The 20571-nt window shown below is 34.7% G+C and overlaps 2 protein-coding genes and 1 long non-coding RNA gene across 4 annotated transcripts; all 3 read right to left on the reverse strand.

The window, feature by feature from the left end:
- Positions 1-289: 289 nt before the first annotated feature.
- On the reverse strand, positions 290-12798 carry LOC108228115 (uncharacterized). 2 transcript variants are annotated; one of them, XM_064086225.1, is made up of 20 exons: positions 12647-12798; positions 12446-12558; positions 12288-12363; positions 12000-12142; positions 11552-11638; positions 10747-10830; positions 9936-10143; positions 9428-9513; positions 9079-9310; positions 8788-8911; positions 6033-6169; positions 5125-5233; positions 4718-4754; positions 4450-4603; positions 3153-3223; positions 2920-3013; positions 2023-2235; positions 1697-1906; positions 1212-1580; positions 290-656 (listed from the first exon to the last, which is right to left on the reverse strand). In XM_064086225.1, the coding sequence occupies exons 1-20, from the start codon at positions 12662-12664 to the stop codon at positions 531-533; spliced, it is 2691 nt and encodes an 896-aa protein (XP_063942295.1). In that variant the 5' UTR covers positions 12665-12798; the 3' UTR covers positions 290-530. The 2 variants fall into 2 exon arrangements, with proteins under 2 accessions (XP_063942295.1, XP_063942296.1); XM_064086226.1 differs by lacking the exons at positions 12288-12363; positions 12446-12558; positions 12647-12798 and having other exon boundaries at positions 10747-10846; positions 12000-12140.
- A 309-nt stretch (positions 12799-13107) lies between these two features.
- LOC108207829 (bifunctional bis(5'-adenosyl)-triphosphatase/adenylylsulfatase FHIT-like) lies at positions 13108-17787 on the reverse strand. Its single transcript, XM_064086227.1, has 5 exons — positions 17597-17787; positions 17400-17508; positions 14296-14441; positions 13656-13754; positions 13108-13578 (listed from the first exon to the last, which is right to left on the reverse strand). The coding sequence occupies exons 1-5, from the start codon at positions 17720-17722 to the stop codon at positions 13468-13470; spliced, it is 591 nt and encodes a 196-aa protein (XP_063942297.1). The 5' UTR covers positions 17723-17787; the 3' UTR covers positions 13108-13467.
- On the reverse strand, positions 16478-16978 carry LOC108207840 (uncharacterized). The gene is made up of 2 exons (XR_001804228.2): positions 16852-16978; positions 16478-16653 (listed from the first exon to the last, which is right to left on the reverse strand). It is a non-coding gene; the product is annotated as an uncharacterized LOC108207840 (long non-coding RNA).
- Positions 17788-20571: the final 2784 nt, after the last annotated feature.

Here is a 20571-nt window from a genome sequence, read left to right on the forward strand (position 1 = left end):
AGTATTATATGATAAGACTCGTTGAATATACTCCCTCCCTCTGTCCCTTTTACATGTCCATTTTGTTTTTCGAGCAGTCAAATTGACCAATTTTTGACTAAATGTTACAAATTATCTACTTATTATTTTTAAAATCTGAAAGTTGCATATTAAAGTAGATTAAATATACTTTCTAATGATATAATTTTTATTATTTTTCTCAATTATCTAATTCATGTAAAATTCAGTCAAAATATAATCAATTTGACTGGTCAAAAGTCAAAATGGACATGTAAAATCGGACGGAGGGAGTAAAAGATAACATTAATTTTTTCAACGGGACGTGGAAAGTAAAAAGGGTTTCGATTAGATATTGAACTGCACATAACTACCAGAACAAGACGAAAACAACTCGTGTTTTACTCAAACAGCCTCGAGATCTTTTCAAAAATTGCGCTGGCAACAAGTTTCCCATAAATGCACTTGAACATTGTTTTCCAAGTGATGCTGAATCTAGCGATCCACACACTCAGACGGCCACCGCAAATATATCACAGAAGCTTATAGTGGTCATTCTTTTTATATATAACGAACTCACTTTCTAGACAGCTCAACAAATGAGCAACAGACTCTGCTGTCGATCCTTTAAAGTGCTCCACAATATCTGACAGAGAAATCTGCATACGAATTCAATCAGCGTGTCAGTAAATAAAACATAAAGAACAGAAAGAAAAAGATCAGAAATGTAGAGGGGTGTATTGGATTGGGATTTTAAAGCATTTTTTTGCATTCATGAAATCCGAGGGTATTCGATTGGGATTGTTTGAAATCCATTAAAATCTTGAGGTATTGAATTGGGATTTTAAATTATGCTACAAAATCTGGTGGTATTCGATTGGGATTTTAAATTATGCTTTAAAATCCGATGGTATTCAATTGGGATTGTTTAAAATCCATTAAAATCTGATGGTATTCAAATGCTGATGGATTTTTTTTCATTTCATAAAATGATGGATTTTGTGGCATTCTTCAGTGTATTTTAAGTTTTTTGAAATCCCACCAAATTCAATGGGATTTTGAAGCATTGTACCTAAATCCTATCAACTCTGCGACATTTCATCAAGAATCCGCACAAAATTAAAATCCCATACAATCCATTAAAATCCGTAGACTAAAAACAATGCATTAAAATCCCAATCGAATACACCCCCGGTAATTTCAGTCTCACTGACCCCATTTTCAAAATTCCCGAGCCACTCAATAATGGAATCTTCTGTCGCTTTAACAGAAATTAAATTCTTGTGAGGATCAACTTTTTGACGTTTCCTCAAGGAGTGTTGATCATCGAAGTCTTGCATCCCGGAAACTGCTTTGCTTTCCCCCTGAGAAGATAGATGTTCCGCCATACAATTTACTGGTTCCTTGAGTTCGCAGATTTTACTCTCTACATGACTTGAAATATATGATTGTTTGGGTATCTCTACCGTCTCAATAGAGCAATCATTAGCTTCATTACTAGGCCGGTGATTGGCTAAGAGTGCATCTCTGGTCAATCCCAGATCTTGCATTGCCAATACCGTTCTAATATGGGTATAACTTACCTGGTATTGTTAAGAGATACAAACAATCAATATGTGAAATATATGCCGAAATATAAGTACAGGACAGAGACAGATGGCAATAAGAGCTTCTATTTAGTTGTGTTGGTGTTTGCTACCTCTTCAGGTAATTCATCTTTGATTGGTCTTAACTTGTCTTTTGAGCCAACTTTCAAGATGGCCGCTTCAATATTTATGAATGCATCTTCTGTTAATCCAATTTCCCCGGAAAATCTCATCCAGTCCATAACACATCCTTCTCGAGCAGCATCGAGGACATACCCAACTACAGTTTGTTCTTTTATTGGAGCTGATCTACCAGGGAAGTTCTACCAACAGAAATTATGGAACTAAGAATGTTAAGATGAGAATGGAAGGGGAGTGCAGTCAACTAATAAATTCAAACTATTATTAAGGTTTTTGTAAGCAATACAAATGGACTTACAGCTATCTTCTGAAATGACAAACCATCCTCGTGCCACATTTTCCAGGCCTGAAACCTAGCTGGCGCCAATTCTTTTGGGTGATATGATGCGGTACAAATCTTTTGGTTGTTTACGACTTGCAGAGTTGATACTACATCTAATGATAGGCCAAGACCTTTGGATAGATCTCGGATACTTTGCAGAATTCGATCTCCATACTTACCCAAAAGGTGCTGCAACATAACTGAAGTTTTAAGCTTTATATATAGAAACAACAATTTATACCATCATATAATGGGGGTTGACCAGCCTTAGTAGCTAGAGATTTTTTCAAATAAGTTGAGGGTATACAATCATATACTGAATATGCATACATATTCAATAGGAATAATGAGTTAATTTATATTCTAAAGTCTAAAAGTGGTCGGTGCCAAGAACTAAAACATATAAGCATGTGAATGTAGAGGTAACTTTTAACTTCTAATTTCTAAGAGTGGATGTTGCCAAGAACTAAAACATAAGCAACGAATGCAGGGGTCACTTATTCAACATCATGTAGAGAGTTGGTGTTGGGACAACCTTAATGCATATTCCAGATTCTAAAACAGCAACAAGGATTGGCGATACAGTAGTACGCTCGGGAAGTTGCATATTAGTTTTCTTTATCCAAACGAAAAAGAGAGAGGAACAAACCACTTATTAAAATATGAAGAATCATTTGTTTAAGCATAAGTAACAATCCTCTTTGTTCTGATAACACTTTAAAGAGGAAACAAATTTCCGAGAAAGCCGTCCCAAATATTTAAATATATCTAAGAATTGTGTGTTAACAGTTGCACAAGTAACAATGATCCTGTTCTGATGACACTAACTGAATAGCAACCAGTCAGAGGACCATCTACAATGATATAGTATACCTGGTTGACTCCATCAATGTTTGCTAGCCTCGCTTTAGTAGATGGCCTCGTCAATACAAACTTCTTTATCGTTTGATCGCCACATATAGCATATCTGCAGCATATAATATATATTCAATAGAGAAACAGATGAATCTTATGTTTTTATTAATTTGGTTCTTCTTCGAGTTTTAAAGCAGAGATTCTGTAAACTGAAATTACAAAATGTAGTTAGCAGTAGAGCAAAAACTAACGGAGCAATTCCTGCAGCTCTAGCCAGGCTCATTCTCTCTCCCAGAAGCATTTTATAGAGTTCCAACTCCTCCTAACATAAAGAATATTAGAATATCACAATTAGAAATGAGTTCCTTCATATTTCACCAAGACGGTATTACAAGGGATTTCATGACAAATTGCGGAACAATAATCCTGAACAGTCAAAATATAGTTTGCATCTAGATAAAAGGTTTTAAAGTGTAGTAGACTTTAGACAACTATACTTCTGTCCTTTCTAAGCTCCCTTCACAAGAAAACCAGAGCAGAAAAGAAACAGATTTAGCTGCCAAATTCATACTGTCGTACAAAAATTTGTGAAAAACAAGTCGCTAGATGATTTATATTGCACATTATAAAGAGATATGCATATTGTCAACTCGATGCAACTTGCATGGCTAATTTAAACATATACATACTTAACTATGATCAGATGCTGAAGCAGCCTATGAAACAGATTAAGCTGGTAGAAAAACTATATCAGTCATCAGACGCTCATGTAGAAGAATTAATCGGCCTTGGCAGGTATTTTTAGAACTACGATTTTGAGTAATTAAGGGATAGTCCGTAATACCTTGCAACCTACTAGGTTGTTTACATGAATAGGTTGGACTGAGTGTGAGAAATACGCTCATACACACATGTATATACTTGAAAAATGGACCCATCTGTAGAATGTAGTCTTGTGGATGCCCCTCTTCCCTTAGGAACAAAAGGGCAAGCGTCTAAACCTCAGTGGAGGAAGGGTGCATGAGTACATAAAATTATCTAACTGACAATCACCATAAAGAAACAGTGGAACCTATATGCTGGCATAATACTAAACAGATTTCCACATATGTTAGTTAAGTCAAACTTTAAAAGATGTGAGCATATGTTGATGTAGAACCTTCTTATCTTTCTCTATAACTATGTTATTAACTAATCATTTGGGACTTTGATATTCTGAACAAAGAATATTGTAGTCTCTCGGGGACTTCAATTTTTCTGTAAAAACAAGTTTTATATTAGTGTTTGGAGCCTGTGATGTAAAAAATTATTTATTTGCATCTAAAAACAAGTTTTTTTTTTTTTATCAGTTTCTTGGGCACTTTGACATGAAAAATATAAAAAGGAATTCATGTTACAAATCAGTGCTTGGTGGATTAAACATAGGAATTGAGTTCCGATCGAAATTTGTTTAGTATCTGATTTATTCATAGAATTCCTAGGATGTCAACCAAACAAGCACTTGGCCTTTTGACAAACTATATATAATAATGCAATAAAGAAAATTACCTGCGATAATCCCTCAGATTTCAGGAAATCCATGTTGAAGTCTCTACCTCCACCAATAGCATTTTGCTGCTCCTCTTCACCAACTGGTAAAAGCAATGGTGGTTGATGATCAGGCGTACAAGAGCTCAAAAAATTCATCCCCTCTGGACTGACACTGGTGGCAGGAAAATTATGACTTATGAGAAAGTGAGCTCACAAGCTGACGAAAGTAATTCCAATAGTATGTGAAGAGAACTAAAATTAAAGGGATCTGTGAAAACTAATCTACCTGATAGTCTTATATTTAAGATTCTCTGTCAAGAAACCTGCACCAAGTAGCAAACACTGTAATGATATATTTGCCAAAAGGCAAAATAAGACAGTTCTACAGATACTTGCTGAGGATTCAAAATAAAACCCTTATGTGGCCAACTAATGATTGGTTGCTAGATAGGTACTTTTAGTGACCGGTCGTCAATGCTTTCAATTTCTTTGATGAATAAACCAAAGAGATCAATACTGACGGAAACAATATATTATTATTATTTTGGGAAAATGGCATAATATTTTATACATTAGGCACTTTAGTATGCTAAGATGTCCAGGCTCCAGAAAAGGGAAAGGAAAATCTAACCATAACTACTTCTGAACCTAAGATGCTCATAATGCATAAATTCGATTAAGAAAAAACCATACCAAATGAAATCAGTTGTGAAGCAAGAATTTTCCACCAGTTTGCTGAAACCTCCTTGCCTAGGCTATGAAACGGAAGCTTGTCATATCGAGCATCGACAATTTTTTTCGACTGCGAACATGTAAAAGGGAAGTATAAGGACCATACTGGATAATTATGATAAAGGAAGTTTGATTGAAAAACATTAGTAGTTCAGAGTCTGTGAACTATAGGAGACGTGCTTTCTGCTGTGGTACCATCATGCTTCAAGCTGATACAACAAATTTAATGATATTATGGTGCAATGAGCATATTTCTTATAGATCACAAGTATAACTGCTTTTAATTAGATAGGCAGTAGACTGTTGAGTGTATTAAATTATAAATTTAGCATGACCAAAAAAACCTATAAACTATAACTGCATGTTACGAGTTCCATTTTCTTTTCAGCAATCTATTGGTAAATAAATCTGTTTTTATATATGTTTTAGTATGATGCATTATATCAATTAAGATTCTATTATTACAATCCAATAATCCATAACAGAACTCAAGTCTAGATCCATCAAGCCTCAGATATTAGCCATTCAACCTAATAATTAGTCTATTATCAGGCTATTTAACATAGAGGCTAGTAAATGAGTATTTTTCTCAACCAATTCAGAATCTTGTGTGCGAGAAAATAATGACAATATAAAGACAAAGAATACAAAAGTGCTAAAAAAAGATCCAGTAATAATTATGAAACAATTACCTGAGGATCACATCCAAAACAAAGCAAGCTGCTTCAACTAATGTTATCATAAGCTACTTAAAATCAGAGGGGGCATGGAGTAATGCATGTCTACATAAAGGATATGATGACCTACCAAACATATGAGTGACAATAAATTTAACAAAACAGTTACTACCTAGCAAATAGTCATCTTACTCGAGATCCACGAAGCACATCTACAGGAAGATTAAGTCCCCAACGACCCCCACATGACTTAATGCAGGCCATAAGTAAAAATGCTTGTTTAGAAACGTCAATCTCCTTTTTGGGGATGGTACAGTTATCACAGTATCCTGCAACGAAAATACATGTAACCATATATTGAGATACGACTCAGACTATGTTGTGGATGATGAAAGCAAAATGAAACACGGAACACAAGAATATTAGATTTATAGAGGAACCTTGAAATTCAAATTTGTGCTTTCTTGGTGGAATGGAATGAGATTTAACTAATCAGGTTCAAAAGGATGGTTAAACCTAGTGACAGACAGCAGCACTCAAATAAAAAATATGCACCACTTAGTTACAATCCCTCACTAAACTCTCAAGGGGAGAAGGGAGATCGTGAAGTCCATGAAACATAAAATTAATTTAAAACCATGCAAAAAAAGAGAGGATGGAGCTTGGTTGGTGCTCAAGGGAAAAATTGTCTCCCTCATGTTCTGAACAAGTAACTTCTTTTCCTTTTTCTTGGGTAAAATTCAAGAATATCTTGAAATGTAGGGTAAAATATATGTAACAAAGCTTGTATATCATTTATAAATGATAATTGATTATTATGTGACCGGTGCTACCCGCCAGTGGTGATATGATCTCCTAGGCCAGAGGTTGGTACATGAATTACATGTATGCATCTACATATCATTGAAGACTTGGAACCCTGATGTCGGCTCTTCGCCACCTGGGGCTGTAGTATGTTCCGAGGGTTGGGCTGTTTGCGGGGGCGGACTTACATTGATAGGATTGGGGGCATGGGCCCCCAGTCAAATTTAGCCTAATGATATTATAGTTTAGGATATATATATATAGGGTCTTACTCAAATGAGAACCATTCTTATTATGAGATATGAGATCTTATCTCAGCCACTCATTTAAATACATTATATTCATCTCTCACCATTCATTTAATATTTTATTATTTCACCATCTTTTAATTCAATTACCTATCACCTTCAACCACCGCTCACCACCACCACCACTTCCGGTGACCACCACCTCCTCCTTCGACCACCAGAAAATCACCACCGGCAAACATAAAATCACCACCGGAAAACTAAAAAATCACCACCAGAAATGAGAAATCAACACCAGAAAAACGAAAATCACCACCGTGAAAACAAAAATCACCACCAAAAAATGAGAAATCAACACCAGAAAACGGAAATCACTATCGTAAAAACAAAAATCACCACCAGAAAATGAGAAATTAACACCAAAAAATGAGAAAATCAACACCATAAGATGAAAATCACCACCGTAAAAACAAAAATCACCACATAAGCAACACCACCACCCACATCTTCTCCAGATCCGTCAACACCAACAACACCGTCGACATAGTTATAAAACGTGACAGCGAAATCAAGAGCTTGGGTGCGTGTGTTGAAGTTGGATCGACGATGAGGAGCAACGTCGCCACGGCAACGGGAGTAAAAACGGCAGCGATTTTGTGTGTGTTTGTGGCAGAGCCACCGTCGCGGTGGTGGCAGCGACCATGAAAAAGGAAACAGGGAGATATTGAAGGAGAAGGGCTAGGAGATAGAATGGTGACGTCGGAAAACAAGGCCGGTGGCGATGACAGCGCGTTGGTGGATTTGACGGCGATGATGGTGGAGAAATGATGGGTTGGTCAAAGATGGAAGACTGAAAGGAAAGAGATGGGTGAGAGAGGCAGGGGAGGTAAAAGAGTTGTGTGGTGGAGATTAAAAGAAATATAATAAAATGAAGGGTTGATATTAGATCTCATATCTCATTTTAATGTGGGTTCTCATTTGAGCACCAGCCTATATATATATATATATATATATATATATATATATATATATATATATATATGAGTCAAATTCTATGGAGTACAAAAAATATTGGAGTATTGGAGTACAAAATTGATACAATTTAATCTAGTCACTTTAATCTTATTTTTTTTGTTCTACAATATTTGTAAACATCCGACAACCTGCAGATTATGTTCTACAACATAAATATTGTAATCAAAAGATAAAACAGTGACTTTTATAAATCGTAGGACATTATGTTCTGCAATATAACTTATAAGCAGAACAACAATCTTAATGCTTGTTAAAGTTGAAAGATATTAATGATTAATTGACAATTATGTTTAATACTACATATAAATGATAAATTATATATAAATTTGGGTAATCATAGATATTATTTATGATTAAACTAAAAAATTATTATTTGTACTCCAATACTCCAATGTTTTAATGTACTCCATAGAACTTAACTCTATATGTATATGTGTTCCACTAAATAAACACATGTCTTCATCAACCCATACAATTAGAAGCCCACTTAGTTAAGTTATGTTTTAAATAATACCCAACAAGCCCAATCCATCAATGATTTGAAGTAATAAGCAAGTCCAATATCTAAGATCACAAGCCCAATCCATTAATGATTTGAAGTAAAAAGCAAGTCAAATATCTAGAATAATAATCAACCAGAAACAGAGGTTAAACTAAAAGGATTAATAAGGAAATCTTAAATTGTGCCCCCACTAAATTTTAATCCTAGGTCCGCCACTGCGGCACCCACACACCCACACATATATGTTTACATACATATTAATTACATACTTAAAGAGGAAGTAGAATAGGGTCCTATCAGGTTTGTTTCATTTCCGATAAAAATGACAATAATACAAAAAGAGATGTGGGATACAGACCGCAATTCTCGTATGCACAGATCTCGCCGAAGTACTCCAACAGATACTTTCTTCTACAAGTTCTCAGCATACAATACTGTTGTGCAGCCATGAATGATTCCATTATAGCTTTTCTCTGACTTTCCTGGTGAATAAATACCCCAACAGTAGAAATGAAGTGGGTTAAAACCTGAATACACTAAAAATTTCAGCGGCAAGGATGTTAACATTGCATATAAGAACTGAGTATAAATGTGGTTTTGCCTCCTAAAAATATTAATGCAAGACCGGTGAAGAAAAAAGTGCACATACTGACTGTGCTTCTCTGCAGTAAAAATCAGCTTTTGCAAAGTCGCTTCTGTTGTAATAAAGCCAGCAATTTGAGGCAATACCATCTCGACCACAGCGCCCACTTTCCTGGTAATAAGATTCTAGACTCTTAGGGCACCCATAGTGTAAGACATGCCTGACATCAGGCTTATCAATGCCCATTCCGAAAGCAATTGTTGCAACCATAATTTGGATTTCATCTCTTATGAACAATCTGCAAATCACATTAATTGAGCCCAAAGTACTTGGTCAATTGACTCAAATGGTAGATTCTAAAAGTGTTCAAAATCCGGGAAGATAATGCATTAATTTTAACTTTTAAGAAGGTAACCTGTGCGACTCCTCGCGAGCTTTACTCGCCATTCGACCATGATAGATTCCAGATTTAACTCCTGCCTCGAGAAGCGATTTGGAAATCTAAGAAAAGTGTTGAAAACTAAATACTGAGAAAGACAAATTGAAAGAAGATACAGCAAGGTAGAGACGTGCCTGTAGAAGGACCACAAAAGAGGCCCGCAGATATAGAACAGTAATAATTAAGCATGGTAGGGTTGTCTTTGTTGTTTCTCACTTAGTAAACAGATAAGCTGTAGTTACTTGGTGTGTCTGCTACAATATGCATTTTTATTCATCATCCCTCTGTAGTATGACTCAAATTTTAAGCAGCATACATATGCTAGATAAGTATGTACAGCAATCGCATATTGAATCCTTGGTATGCACTATGAGCTATAAAACAACTAGATTTCTTAGTTTCTTGACATGGCATGCTCACCGATTACATGCATAAATGTAAGTGACATGAGATTTTTCTTAAAGGAAGTTATAACAAATATTACCTGCTCAACATCTTTGATGCTGGTACAATATATAATAATTGAACCAGAACTAGCTACACATTTTAAGATCTCCTCCACAAACTCGAACACAGATGATGAACCGTGATTAGAAGTTTTGACTCCATAAAATAGATTTTTACGATCGAATGAGCCAACAGCAAGATATGGATCTTTCAGCTTAAGCGACTGGATAATATCAGACTGCACCCTGTAATATCAATAATCTTTCTTTTCAATACCCTAAATCATCTATAGAAATTACCGCAACAGAAGACATCTCCAGTTAATTACTGTAAGCTGAAGAATATTCATTTATAGAGAGGTATGGAAACAAGTTTTAATTATATGAAGCAACAAATGTACACATCATGCACAAAAGATTACAGTCAGAAGTCAGTCATGTTGTGACAATGCAATGAAGTCGGTCAGAAGATTATATTTTCTGTGATAGAACATGTAATGTCAAGTCATGCTTAAACAGCCCAACTACATGACAGGGGAAGAAAAAGAAATAAGGAAACACTGCAGATGATATATAACAAAAAAAGGTGGTAATTAAATGATATATTTTGCTTTTTTGCTAGAAGTAATAAAATGATAAGTATCAGCTGTATGACAGAAAATGTGGAAGTAGAATAATATAGGCAATTAGGCATGCAGCATGAAAATAAAAGTTGTAGCCATCATTTCGTAAAAGATCATTATATTTTATTATATCTTCCAACATGGCTGTCAAGAAAAATTTAAAATTAACTTATTGCAAGGGGCAAGAGCATTAAAAAAAAAAAAAGAACTTAATGTGGATACCTACTTTTCTGTAGCAGTTGCTGTTAATCCAACAAATGGAACATTGATGAGAACATCACGCAATTTGTCTAATTGCTTGTATTCCACCCTATAAAATGAACACACTGAAAAAGTAAGAACGCATAAGACCATGGTTCCTGACTTACTGTGCACACTTTAAATATTTGCTATTGGCACATCTTATTTCTTTCCGGAAAATAATTTACAGTTTTCCAACTCAGTGATCAACATGACTAGGCGACTAGCAAACCAATCATGGTAAAAGACATAATCAATAAATTATATTGTAATACTATGTTACCATTCCAGGAGGAATATCACTGTGATTGAGTGGGTCGTTATACACGTTTTACCCCATGATGCACATATCCTTTACAATAATTTTCAACCATTAGGCTTGCATGAACTTTTCCATATTGTTTGAAATCTCATAACATAATCAAACATTTAACATACTGTAATACATATATAATTTGTAAAATATTTTGATTAAATAATACATAAATATCAGGTTATTGTTTATAATCGTGAAGTATCAAACCTCGTACCTTCCATAGAAGCGTGTGACAATCATAAACTAATGAATACACATACGCTAAGAGATACTGAAAACTAAACACTTGTTAGTCAAGTGTAGTACATATCTTTCAGTCCTCATCTAATAGTCAATCAGTCCTGTACTATGTACCGGTGTACCCCATTTATAAGCAATCAATACATATATAGTTCTTAGTGCCCTACACCCTATCTTGGGAACCAGGCTACTGTTAAGAGAGAGCAGGTACAAGGTACAAATGAGAAAATCTGACCTGAAATTATGACCCCACTCTGAAATGCAATGGGCTTCATCGACGGCTAAAAGACATATCCCAACGTTTAGAAGTTTAGACCAAAAGCTGAGATGAGATGAAGCCTATATTATTAGTAACAGAAAAGAACACGGAAACTAGAAAGCTAGATTAATTAATGGAACGAAATAGAAAAGATGGAGATGGATGCATGAAGGTGAAGTATACTATATGTGTTTGTGTAGATATGCAGAGGTGAAGAATGCTGGTAATTCGTGATCTTATTCAACATGCTATACATTAGTGCCCTGAAGAATAATAAAAAAAATCGATCTGAAGTTGCTAAATGAGAGTAAGATAAAAACATGATTATGTGTTTTTGGCAGATGAATGCATAGCAAGTTATAACAGCTAGTATAAGATTAAACATAAGAAAAGAAAAGGCAGAAGGGGAAAAAGGAGGAGTGACCTGTTGGAAACAGAAGAAGCCTTTTCGGGAGTCATGTAGAGGATATGGAAAATGCCAGACTCTGCCTTGCTTTGAACAGTGGAGTCGATCTGAGCACTGCAGAGATACTCAGCTCTAATTCCTCTCTGTTTGAGTGCCATTACCTGAACATGGAAGATGATGATGATGATGATGATGATGATGATGATGATGATGATGATGATGATGATGATGATGATGATGATGATAATGATGATGATGGAGGCAGGAGAAGAACAAGACGAAAGAGAAGAAGAAGAATAATAATACCTGATCTTGCATTAGGGAAATAAGAGGGCTTATGACCACAGCAGTCTTATTTGAAATCAAGGGAGGAACCTGATAGCTTTAGACACCAATTGAATTGACGATGAGTTGAAAATAGAATTTACAAATTGAAGAATCAATTCAAGTTGAAATAGAATTACCACAATGACTTGCCACTGCCGGTAGCCATAACCACCAAAGAGTCATTTCCGTCTAGAATATGCTCAATAATCTGTTTCTGATACGGCCTGAATGCTGAGTAGCCAAAATGTTTCTGCAAGCAATTCAAATTGAATCGTGAATTTACAAATTCAATCAATCAGTCTAGATATCTATATAGATATATAAACAACAAATCACACCTTAAGAACGGACTCCATGTTGCTTTCCACTTGATAGAGAGAGAGACTTCTCAATACCCTGCTGCTGCACTTTTATGTCCCTGCCCTAACTTTGGATTCCCGCTCTTTTCTTCCGCACCTCAGACCACACTTATTTTATTTATTTATTAATTCATTCGTTTATTGCTATTTTATAATTATTAGTACTATTTATCTACTTCATAGTAAACTCATTTCCCTTTTACTTTCACAAATTCATAAAAACAACGCTATCTACTTTCAAATTTTTCATTTTCTCAGCTATCATATCATTTTAAATTTCAGAAATAACCCAGCAGAGAGATTTTATTATATTGTTGAAATTTTTTTACTTGTATTTTCTATAAAAGTCAACCCAAGGAATAAATTACAATTATTTCACGAGATTATTATTCTACTATATTTACAATTTATCCTATTTCATTAAGTTTTGCAACTTCACATTCCAATAAGGGAAAATCTGGTATTAATGTTTAATATCAATATATGATGGACATTGACATTGATTGCACAGTACGGAGCAAGTTCAGAAAAATTACTCTTACAATTTACTCACAAAACCTTTTTCACCTATTACATACTACTGGTCAAATACTAGTAAACTTGTCAACTTTATAAGTCGCAAGTAACTTTTTGTGCTAAAATAACCAGAATCGCTAGCAACTAGGAAGCAATTTTGTGCTTTTGAATGTTATTCAAGAAAAAGGGGAAAAATCTTCAACAGTACTTTAAATACGGATCGCCGCATGCTGCACTTTGTTTACACAAGCAGCAAATATTACTAATGTCATGCTTCACTTTGTTTACACAAAAAGCTTTCTGTATTCTTCTGCTTCTTGAGCCATTTCCTCCAGGGTTCTGTCTTTCCTTTCCTTGTCCAAGTCCAGCTTCAATTCCTTCTCTTTCTCATCAATCTACACAGATAATAAAGACATCAATCGATATCACTCTACTTGATGTATAACCAACAAAACTATGAGTTTCTTCTCACCGCTTCATATATTTCATCATTTCTCTCAAAGTCACCGCCTTTTCGTGGGATGATGTGGATGTGTACATGAGGAACTGTCTGTCCTGCTTGTGGACCATCCTACAGTACCAGGGACCATTAGATTAGATCAACTCATCAGCACAACCACAGATATAAAAAAGGAACGGCAAAGTAAAATTGGTTGGCAAAATCCAAAGACATAACGGATAATTCCGATATCAACTACATGCAGACCCAATATATTTCCATCGGTTTTATTTATATATATTAAAAAGATAATAGCATCTACATAGATGACAAGTGGAAACAGCTAGTCAGTTGACGGTAGTTTATCTCATAATTAATCTACGTAAGAGGCTCTGTGTCATTTAATTAGTTAGTTTTGCTAAAAAATATACTTATGTGGTAGTCTCGCCTGAAGCTTCTCCGAATGCAGGTGATATGCTAACGCAGGTTGCATGTGAACTTTATCACTTTGTTCATTTATCCCTTAAATATTTAAAGTTGGTTAACCAATTACACAGTCATAAAGGTAAAGTAACTGATACAGATTGTCACATTTCAGTAAAGAGTCATACGAGTATAGTGCTTGTGTAATATTACCTGAACTAAAAACAAGATCACAGAGCAGCTGTCTTACCTGGATTGCAAATGTCAGGGAGGATGCTTTGTGATAGTACTCAAGCTGTTTACCAACTTTCTGTGCCACAATCCACAGGTCACTAGTCTCATCACCAGTAAGATCAACAAAGCGCTTTACTTCGCGTCTTGGGCAGACGAGCACATGTACCATATGTCAAGTTCACCAAACGAGCAAACGCAAAATATATGTTATGAAAGAAACAGATAAAAGACAAATCATTAACTTGATTAGGGTTAGTATTTGAACATTCGATCATAGTAATAGGATCATGCGTAGCCAGTTAAGCTAGGAAGCACCGACACTCCAAAAAGGCTGCCGTGTCCGTGTCCGTGTCCGACAAGGCGACTCGGCACCAACTCGGCTGAGTACGTGTCCGACTCGCCATGTGGCGTGTCGACACATGACACACGTCCGACACACGCCCGACACGCGACCGACACGTGTCCGACACGCGACCGACTCGACGCCTTAAAAAAACCCTAGAAAATGACTGGGACACTAGGAAATGCAAGCTCTGGATTGGAATCAAGAAAAAGGAGGGTGCACGTGTTTTAGAAATTGCAAATCTCTTCCTTGATGAACCGGAGATAGAGGCTGTTCTTTTTACAAAAGATGATCATTCGAATGAAAATGCAGAATAGATGTGTGTCTCATTTTGAAAGAAACTCTATTATTATTAATATAATCCAATATTTGACATATAAAAAAATAATAATTTTTATGACTTTTTTTTTGCCGTGTCCCGTATCCAAGACTCTTTGAGAATTGGAGAATCCCCGTGTCCTGTGTCCCGTGTCGCCGTATCCGAGTCGGTGCTTCCTAGCAGTTAAGTAAGAGACATTAACATCACATAACACATAAGAAAGCAAGCTTTGCCCACTTGAAAGAAAAATATATGGCACTCCGAAGAAGGAGTTTTAGGTAAAAGAGTAAACATCAGTCTTCTGAATGTGATCCTCAAACTCTTCCTGAGTTGGGAGAATAGAAAAAGAACGAAGACGGGTGTATGCATGTGTGTGTGAGCACCAGCCTAAATTCATATAAGAAAAAGCAAAGCAGTTGAAACCAGGATATGACCTGCAAGAGAAGAAAGGGTGAAGTTAAAAAGAAGTTATATAAGCATAAAAAAAAAAAAATAACCATCAGAAAAACAAGATATATTCATCAGCTAAGACAAAAACTTAATATGTGAGATAATAACTAAAGTGATACAAGAGAAGAATCAGAGAGAGCAAGGAAAAACAAATGTTGAAATGAAGAGAGAAAGTATGGAGAGCATTGTCAAAGGCCTGCCCAGGTGATAGATGTTTGGCTTGCCAAGTGCGCCTTAAGCGTTAAGTCCATAAGAGTATGATATTGTCAGATTTGCACCGAGCCGCACGGCCCAAAAGGCCTAAGCGGCGGTTAATTTAAAGCACGCCGCCCCACCCGCAACTAATGTGGGATAACTCCTAACAATGACTCATCGTCTTCGAGACGGAAAGTTCTTGCCTCGCCTTAGACAATCCTCATACAGTAGGCAAGAGGAGGGCCTTTGAAAACTTTGGCCCAAATTTGTTTTTTAAAGAAACAATGTTAGATTATGATATATAATCCAGGGAAGCCCTCTTCCCAACAATGAACACGCTGAGGATTTAGGAGAACAGGTAACTAAAAATGGTTGTGTAGCGTTGTGATCTAATTAACTCACTAATAACTGAAATACCCTTGGTACAATTCCATTACTATTTCTCAGTACTACTAACTTTCCTGCAGACTGTGGCAGATTAAAAATCCCTTTCGAATGGGAAATGATAAGAAGAATGCTTGCTTTTATCTAAATATGATACCCAACCCACCAAGATGGTCACACCTTGATCTAACTGATTGTCTTAGAATAGGTGTTCAACAACTGGAACATAAGAAGAAAGTAAGGGAGCATATGACGATTGAGATGAACTGTAAGATAGAGGTGAATTGTAAGATGGGAGAAACTGGAGTAAAATTTGAGGTTATGCTGTTGTGATAGATATTTACTAGATTTTTATTTTTTTTGCTAAATGAACAAATTATAAAGAAAGAAAAAAACAGACAACCTACAAGGGAGCATACCCTAGGAGTGAAAAAAAGAGATAATTCTAAACTAGAACAAAGCAACAGCTCAGCCAAAAACTTAACTAATTTAAAGAGACAACTAATAGAAGAGGAATAAAATACTATTGCCCTTAAGATTCTTGACATCTCTTGTTGGAGAAAACTTTGTTTCAAACCATTTGCTTAATAATAGAAACCACATTGATGCTGAATGCTGACCGATTCGACGACTCCTATTGTTTTATCACGCCATAGGCCATACAGGGAAAGCCACCACTGAATCTGTGTATTAGAAATTGGCATAATTGACTGCTTTGATTAGAATGTTACAATTGTATGACTAACCCCTGAAACTTGCATTAACTGGAAATTTTGAGGAATATTCCTAAAACCGTGATGAAATAAATTGCCTTGTCTTTGTTATATATATTTTTTTGAAGTGAAAATGCTTGTGCAATTGAGGGGTGGATTCATCCTGACCTCACAGTATTTCCTCCAAACGTAAAAAAGCTTTTCTTCAACTCCACAAGAAATTAAGGAAGTTTCTTCCTTTCATCCCTTTTTCTTACATTTAGTGAGATTCATACATGCAGTTGCACTTGCAAGTAATAGCTGATTCTATAGCACTAGAATCATCCAATAACTTTCTCATCTTGTGATAATAGACCTCAACAAACTTGTCACATAGCTCCATTGCAAGTCTGTCTCACAAAACTTGATAATCTATGGCCATCAACATATTGGAATTGATCATCCCATTCTCCAAACTTGTTGTAATGAAGTCAGAAAACCCAATTCCATTACTAATCACATTCTGTAACAGTGTCCAATATCTAGCATATGACCATATCTCACTGACTCTGTTAATTTCTCTATTGGACCATATATCATTCCTAACTTGATTTTTACAAGGAAATTCAAGTTAAGCTAAGAGACATATGCTGCTAATACGTATAGCCACAAACGCGATAAATAATCAATGTACAAAGTTGAATATAGCAGGTCAACTGAAAGGGGTCATAAAATAGTACCAGCAAGGAGAGGGCGGAGATTGACCATGGCATAAGAAAGATGGGAAGAGTAAAACACTTCCTTGGGGTGAATCTTGTACGCACCGAACACATACTCCGCCTCCATCTATAAATGAATAATCAGATACTCACAATTATAATAATAATTATTATTAAAGCAAAAAAACAGAAATAGCAAGGGGATGGAGGATTACACAAGTTGAATGTGTATGATGATTACTAATCCCACTGCAGCAGATGCGAATACTTGCAATTCTATTAAAACTTGCCCAACTTGGTATTGTTTTTGAACAATATGATGATGAAAGTTGCTTTAACATCACCCCCTTTCTCCCACACTCCTCCTCTGGGACTCCTCGCTACCAAATTCCAGTTTTATTGCCACTTCTGCCCCCACCTTCATTTTTACTTGCTATTTTCCAAATTACTCCCTCCCTCACCTCCGTACCAAAATAGTTGTCACATTTTTATTTTTATTGGTCAAATTGTTTTGACCAAAAATTATAAGTCAATCACTTATTATTTTAAAAAATTAAAAGTTATATTTTAAAGTAGATTAAAAGTTATTTCTGATGACATATTTTTTTTATTTTGTCAATTGATAAAATATTAATAAATTTTAGTCAAACTTTGGTCAATTTGACCGGCACAAAACCAAATGTGACAATTATTTTGTGATGGAGGGAGTATAATATTAATTGTGATCTTTCCGGGGTTCATGTTAAGCACTTTTTTTATATATAAAATTGTTATTTATTGAGATTTTTGTATATAGTGGGATTGTTATTATTATTAGTGAGAATTAGTGTATCTTAGAAAATATGTTATAATAATTTGTTATAACTCGTATAATTATAGGAGTGATATGTCATTTTTTACAGTAATCTGGATTTATAAAAGATTTTGTAAATTAGCCAAAAGGAAGCATATAAATTCGAACAAATAAGATTACAGTATGATTAGAAATTATTATTTGTTAAGACTGTTATGAGTAAAATATATATTATTTCAACATGGTAATAAATAACCTGTAATTTTACTGCATATTTTCAGGGAGGGGTAAAATACAACAAATATCAAGTATAATTATAAATAAGAATTTTGTATCATTTGATTGATTAAATTTATACATATTATTTATGGCTTAATTTATATATATGTCATATAAGTTTTTAGCCAAGTATTTTGCCGAACTAGAAATGCTCTTGTAAGATTATAACATCTATTATTAACCGGCCCCTCCTTGAAAGTAACGATAAATAAAAGAGCTTACTGCACTTTGCAACCCTCTACTTTCCTCGAAAAACACTTTGGTACATAGACTTCTAAACGTGTCAGTTCGCCCTCCAAACTTCTAATCCGTTAGCAGTTTGCCCCATTCCGTTAAATTTTCCGTTAACTTTGATGTTAAAAATAGTTTACAGCAGTTTGCACCCCTAACTTTATATTTCGTTTTAGTTTGCATCCTTGAAACACTTTTTCATTAAAATCAATCATATTTCATTAAAAACAGAATCAAGTATATTTTAATTTAATAGTTTGTATCTATAAAAAGAATTTTTATAATACAATAATATTAAAAAAATAATATGCTTAAGTTTGCTAATTAACTAATTGAATAACTGAGCAAAATATTTGAAGCAAAAAATCGTCACTAAAAGTACGAAATAAAGACTAAACTTTATTTTATTATATTATTTGACAATGCAGACTAAAATTTATCTGTTCTAATACTTTTCGGATGAGCCAGAGTCAAACCTGGGGTCTTCCGGGACAACAGAGGATAAACCCACCACTTGAGTCACTAAAAAGACGATTTGAGAAAATGTACACGAGACTACAATTAGATAACTCAAGTGGTGGGTTTATCCTCTGATGTCCCGGGAGACCCCAGGTTCAACTCTGGCTCATCCGAAAAGTATTAGAACAGATAAATTTCAGTCTGCATTGTCAAATAATATAATAAAATAAAGTTTAGTCTTTATTTCGTACTTTTAGTGACGATTTTTTGCTTCAAATATTTTGCCAGTTATTCAATTAGTTAATTAGCAAACTTAAGCATATTATTTTTTTGATATTATTGTATTATAAAAATTCTTTTTATAGATACAAACTATTAAATTAAAATATACTTGATTCTGTTTTTAACGAAATATGATTGATTTTAATGAAAAAGTGTTTCAAGGATGCAAACTAAAACGAAATATAAAGTTAGGGGTGCAAACTGCTGTAAACTATTTTTAACATTAAAGTTAATGGAAAATTTAACGGAATGGGGCAAACTGCTAACGGATTAGAAGTTTGGAGGGCGAACTGACACGTTTAGAAGTCTATGTACCAAAGTGTTTTTCGAGCAAAGTAGAGGGTTGCAAAGTGCAGTAAGCTCTAAATAAAATGATGAAAGACGAAGTTCAGTAAAAAAAAAAGAGAAAAAAATGTCACAGGCAAGTGATATACTAGCAATAGCAAGAGAAGCTTCGTTTATAAGTTTAACCTAAAATTTTGTGCATAATATTTGATATACAGTTCTGAAGCGAAAAACAGCTATGCTTGTCCAAGTTTACCATGCACATTTCAATTATGTACATTTGAACCTAGGGATGGCAAAATAATCCGATCCGACGGATACCCGATCCGAAACCCGAATTTTTGGATATACCGAACCCGAATTTTTGGATTTGGATTTGGATATGGATTTGATTTTTGTACCCGAAATTTTTTGGATTTGGATATGGATATGACCTCTACCGATCCGAAACCCGATCCGAAACCCGAAATCCTATCCGAACCCGATCCGAACCCGAAACCCGAAAAAACCCCGAATATTATATATATATATATATATATATATATATATATATATATATATATATATTATAAATAATTTAATATGAATGCGTGTGTGTGTCTATATATATAACATATTTATATTTAATTATTTGGATGAATGTAATATAATACTCTCAATATCAATAGACTAGGTTAAAGGAATAAGGGTTTCTATTTAAGACAAATACTTCATTAATAATATATTGTATAAAATATATTGTATATTGGTAATAATGAAAATTAATATGGTTTAAGTTTATATTATTCTAATTTAAACCAATAGAATCCAATCCAATAATCTTAATTTTGAAAAAAAATACTTAATTATCATAGTTCAGAC

The sequence above is a fragment of the Daucus carota genome, chromosome 1 (assembly GCF_001625215.2).
Source record: "Daucus carota subsp. sativus chromosome 1, DH1 v3.0, whole genome shotgun sequence".
Taxonomy (NCBI): domain Eukaryota; kingdom Viridiplantae; phylum Streptophyta; class Magnoliopsida; order Apiales; family Apiaceae; genus Daucus; species Daucus carota.